The sequence below is a fragment of the Micropterus dolomieu genome, unplaced genomic scaffold (genome assembly GCF_021292245.1).
Source record: "Micropterus dolomieu isolate WLL.071019.BEF.003 ecotype Adirondacks unplaced genomic scaffold, ASM2129224v1 contig_13572, whole genome shotgun sequence".
Taxonomy (NCBI): domain Eukaryota; kingdom Metazoa; phylum Chordata; class Actinopteri; order Centrarchiformes; family Centrarchidae; genus Micropterus; species Micropterus dolomieu.
Genome location: NW_025742558.1, coordinates 1 through 4,915, shown reverse-complemented (window position 1 = coordinate 4,915; position 4,915 = coordinate 1). Strand labels below are relative to the sequence as shown.

The 4,915-nt window shown below is 45.6% G+C and overlaps 1 protein-coding gene across 4 annotated transcripts; it reads right to left on the bottom strand.

Annotated features, from left to right (window-relative positions):
• Window positions 1-3: 3 nt before the first annotated feature.
• On the bottom strand, window positions 4-4,318 carry LOC123966505 (cleavage and polyadenylation specificity factor subunit 3-like). 4 transcript variants are annotated; one of them, XR_006824000.1, is made up of 5 exons: window positions 4,223-4,318; window positions 3,841-3,969; window positions 3,241-3,577; window positions 1,715-1,852; window positions 4-1,021 (listed from the first exon to the last, which is right to left on the bottom strand). XR_006824000.1 is itself a non-coding variant. In XM_046042656.1 (4 exons), exons 1-3 carry the CDS (start codon window positions 4,285-4,287, stop codon window positions 3,472-3,474), a joined length of 300 nt encoding a protein of 99 aa, XP_045898612.1. In that variant the 5' UTR covers window positions 4,288-4,318; the 3' UTR covers window positions 2,980-3,068; window positions 3,459-3,471. The 4 variants fall into 4 exon arrangements, 1 of the variants encoding a protein (XP_045898612.1); XR_006823998.1 differs by having other exon boundaries at window positions 1,715-2,250; window positions 3,464-3,577; XR_006824001.1 differs by having other exon boundaries at window positions 3,464-3,577.
• Between the last annotated feature and the right edge of the window lie 597 nt (window positions 4,319-4,915).

The following is a 4,915-nucleotide window of genomic DNA, read 5'->3' as shown; positions in this document are numbered from 1 at the left end:
AACTTGTCTTTCTGTGAATTTTATTCAAGTCTTCTGCAGAAGGAATTCAAGGGGACACATACACATCCGAGAGTATCATCCGAGTGAGCTGCAGCGTAACAGGTCATGCAGCTTTTATCTTAGTCTCAGGGTCGGAGTCCTATCTCATCAAAGAAACATGGTGTCTTTCAGTGTTCCCTAGGGGACACTCAATCTGGATCTATAGAAAGACACCCGTGTCCAAGGTACATCTGGTGGTTATCTGAGACGTGTTCCAGAACCTAACCCTAAAGTTGACCATGCTGATGTTACACAGTTAAGTGTCTTGGTCATATCCTTCTCGGCCCACCCTGGGAAACCCTTGAGTGAAGGTTAACAGGGCTCCTAGTGTCTCTGAAACATTTATTGGTCTGGGTTTCACTGGTATGGAGTTCCCCACTCCATGAGGGAGCTGTGCGCACGCATAACAGCTCTGATTGGTTACTTTTCTTGAAGTGGTTGCATACCATGCATTGTCTTTCAGCCCAGCCGGGCTGTCAGGGAGGACGTGCATCTCCTCCTCTTCGGCCTGGAACTTTCCCTCAGTCAGGCCAAGTTTGTTGTTTTCATGTTTGGAAATGATGACAGTGAGCAGAACAACGCCTCCGTTTTGTCTCGGTCCGTCACCTCTCCAGAGCCATCTGTTGGTTTCAGTGTGCCCGCGGTGAGTGTTTGGGAGATTAGTGGTTCTAGGTGGTCTCAGAGACCTCCACTCCCCTCCCTCCCTAGGAACACAAGGCAGGGGAAAGCTCAGCTCAATCACTGATCTCCATCTTCGCCTGGTTTGAGGCCTTTTGGTTGCTTTGGCACTCGTTTGCAGTGGGTGGCGTGAATCCAAGTTGCTCTTTCAGCCACTTTTACTGCTGTTTCTGTTGTTAGCAGTATCTGAAATGGCCCGGTCCACCTGCGAGCCCTTTCTCCTGAAGTCCTTTCCCACAATCCAGTCCCCTGGCTCCAGATCGTGCAGTTTCTTCTCTGCGGCCTTCGGGATGGTGTTTTTGACCTGCATATGAATTTCAGAAAGCACAGAGGACAAATTAGCACAATATCTCAACATTTCATCCTCACATTGGCTGGTATCAGGGAGTTGTCTTTTTACTGGCCCAATCCCCGTGTTCAATGGTCTGCCAAATAGGACTTCAAAAGGACTGAGACCCCCTCTGCCCCTCATCCGGCTTCTCATGTGCATTAAAACGACTGGCAAAGCTTTTGTCCATGTTAAACCTGTTTCTTCACAGCATTTAACAAGCTTGTTTTTCAATGTGCCATTTTCTTATTCAACTGCACCTCCGCTAGCTGGATGATGAGCACAATGTTGCCTCAGATCAATCCCCATATCCTCCCCTACACTCTTCAGTGCTGCGCTAATGAAAGGTGTGCCATTATCACTGGAGATCTTAGCTGGGATCGCTCAGCGATGATCTGGCTTATCAAAGCTTTTGCAACTGCTGCTGCATCCTGTTTAGATGTTGAAAATGCCTCTACCCCTTTAGAGAACATATCTACCATGACAACACAATATTTCTTCCCCTGTGACAGTGTCAGTTCAATGAAGTCCATTTGCAGGTGCTCAAATGGTTTGTCTGGGGGTGGGTGTGCCACCTGTGGGATCTGAATCGGCCGCCCCACATTGTTAGTTGCACAAATGATGCAAAATAGTCTCATGCAAAGTTGTTACTGCAAAAACGATTTTTACCAGGAGCTGGATCACGTGATGCTGAGCCGTCCACAAACAACTCCATGTCTGGGTTTGTTAGAGGAGTCTCCTGCAAGTCTGCCCTTAGAGAGCAGGTTTCTGCTATGACTGCAACACAATCATGCGGCTGTCCTTCACCTGGAGTTGGGAGGAGAGTAGCAGGATTCAGTACAGTGCAGTAATGTTAGATATATCAAGCAACACGGTCTTGTATCTCAGCCACCTGGATGTGGAGAGATGAGATGTTTTTTGTTCAAGCAAAATCATCGACAGCATGTGGAACCAACAATGTCAAGTCTGAATAACCCACAATGTCACGTGATGCCATGGCTGCTTTTTCAGCAGCCGCCACAGCTCTCAGGCAGTTTGGCTGCAACAGAGTCCAGTTTGGATGAAAAATAAGCTCCAGGTCTCAGTCGTCCCCCATGGTCTTGTAGTGGTACTGAGGTCATGTACCCCCCCTTTTCGTCAACAGTCTGGGTGAAATGTGTGTTACAGTCGGGGAGACCCAGGGTCGGTGGAGACTGAAGAGCCCGCTTTAAATCAACAAAAAAAACACTGAATGACCATAAAAGAAAGAAACACCACAAACTCAAAAGCTTAGTACAAAACAAAATATTGGTGCATTTCAAGATTTCACACAAAAATACAATCACAAAGTAAAACACAAACCAACTGAAAATTCCATTTCGGGTTTTCTGCACACTTAAACCAAACAATCTCAAAAACACAAATGAGTTGCAGTTCATTTCAAAATCACAAAAATAAATTCAGTCCAGTGCCAAAGCAAAAAAAAAGATAAATAAAACTGGTTCAGTTTCTCTGGCACAAACAAAACAAAAAGGAGGAGGTTTAATTGTCGCGCCATCCGGCAACGAATCAGTGTGGCTCATTTATAAAATGGGCGTTTCCGGGGTTTTCCACGGTGGTGAAACCTGGTGAATTCTAGGTTGTCACAAGATCTATATAATGTCTAAATTCTTACGTGTTTCTATTAAATGTTAACAAAGCTAGTAGTCTGAGGAAATCCTATCCCGTTTACAAAAAGCCTTTGTTCAACATTCACACGGTCTGTTAGTGTTTTTTTTCCCCAGTCGCAATTCATTCACACAAGGCTGTTTGCAATGCCCACTCAAAAAAATGTTTTCATTCGCACTTCATTCATACATCTGTAGTGAACACATTCAGCATTCAACAATACTGTCTAATTACTTGGTAATCACCTGGAGCAGCAACCCCAAGTAAAATAATAAAAAAATAAAATTTGTTTTTCTTCAATTTTATTGCGAGTCCTATGACTCACACAGCCCTACTTTACTGTGGGTCCCAGACCCAAAAGAACTGATGCAACAGCAGGTCCCAGACCTATAAGAAATCCACTGCCCCCCAGTGATTTCTTGACTATAGTACCTTTAACACAAAGCTTTGCCGATTCACACGGCGGCCCCAGGCCTGCCCTGCTGACACGTCTGTCACGCTCACCCTGAGAGGCAGCGAGAATCGTTCCACTTGAACAGTCTACTCACCACAAAGAGAGTGTTGCCAGCCACCAGGTTCTTTGTGGATCACAGCGGTGAGGGAGCCTCAGACACTCAGGCGTCAGGCCCTCAACGTCTCACCCGTATTTTGGCCATACGGTTTTTCACCTGCAGCTCCGAGTGTCCGAGTCCTCTCGCGCGTGTGACGAGCCGACAACGCCAAAATTGTGGTGGGAAAAAGCGTATTTAAATAAATCTGAATGAACCTCACCGCTGTGTTCACCACTTGTTACCGTCCGCACTGTGGAAGTTGATGGTCTCCATCTTCTCCATGCTCTCCTCCAGGTCCGTCTCCGTGTACAACATGTCGTCTGCAGAGATGTTACTGCAGAAAACAGGTCAGCTTTACTACAACACACGCTGAAGTACTGCAGGTTATACACGCTGAAGTACTGCAGGTTATACACGCTGAAGTACTGCAGGTTATACACGCTGAAGTACTGCAGGTTATACACGCTGAAGTACTGCAGGTTATACTCCACATGGTATACACAGAAGGATATTAAACACAGTACATCATATCCTGTCCTGGTGAGTCCAGGTCCCTGTAGTATGGGAGTCTGATGTGACTCTGGGTCCTGGTCTTACCTGACTTTGACGTAGTCGGACAGCAGCCAGCGGTAGATGGCCTTGGTGGCGTGAGTCATGAAGGTGCGTCCTTTAAAGCTGGTCTTCTGCAGGAACCAGGGCAGAGCTCCACAGTGATCCAGGTGGAAGCTGAGAGGGAGGGCAACAGTTACTGAGGAGTTTCCAGGTCCACATCAGCCCTGACCTTTATGTTGGTCTGATTTCTCAGCATCATGTCAGGCAAAGCAGTTTGATTAGAAAGCACATTTCATACACAGGTCGAGTCTGTACAGAGAAGGGAAAACAACACACTTGGACATTAAAGTCCACCTGCTAGTGCAGCTGAGTGTGTGTATATTAAAGTGTTCTCTGGTTGCTGTGCTGATAAATGTTGGGAACTCACTGGCTGATGAGCAGCAGGTCAATTTCAGCCGGGTCGATCAGGTCGATGTACGGCAGAGCGTCCATCCCGTCCAGACCAGGATGGATCCCACAGTCCAGCTGAACCATAACAGACACACGTATTTACACACAGAAGGACCAGCTGATGCATATCTGCCCCCAGAGGAACATCAAGCAGAACTCCATTCAAAAATTAAGCACTTTTAAAACACTTTGTCAGCAAAGGCCAAAACAAGCCAAATACCAGTTATTTAATTTAATTAATCAGTTAAATTATTAACTCAGAATTTCTAGAATCCACCAATAAGCATCTGATTTTAATGAATGTTGTTGAAGTTAACGTCAAGTCTCGCGGTTAGATTTCCACGTTGAAAACCTTCTTAAATAAATAATGTTTGGTACATTTGGTCTGCGCCGAAATGAAGCCTTGCCTCTAATGAATAGTTAAGTTTAAATAGCAAGTTTAAAAAAGCTTTGGCCTTTGTTGATAAAAGGAAGATCTACTAAATTGGTGTTTTTCTGAATGGAGTTTGGTGAGAGAGCAGCAGCCACGGAGGCTAAACCAGGTAAACGTTGTGTTTGAACTCACAGCGGGCGGATGAGCAGTTGGTCACTTTCCTCCGCAGGAACCGTGGCGTCACATTTACGTTTAGATGCAGATTCAGAAAATAATTAAAATAATAATGAGAGAAAA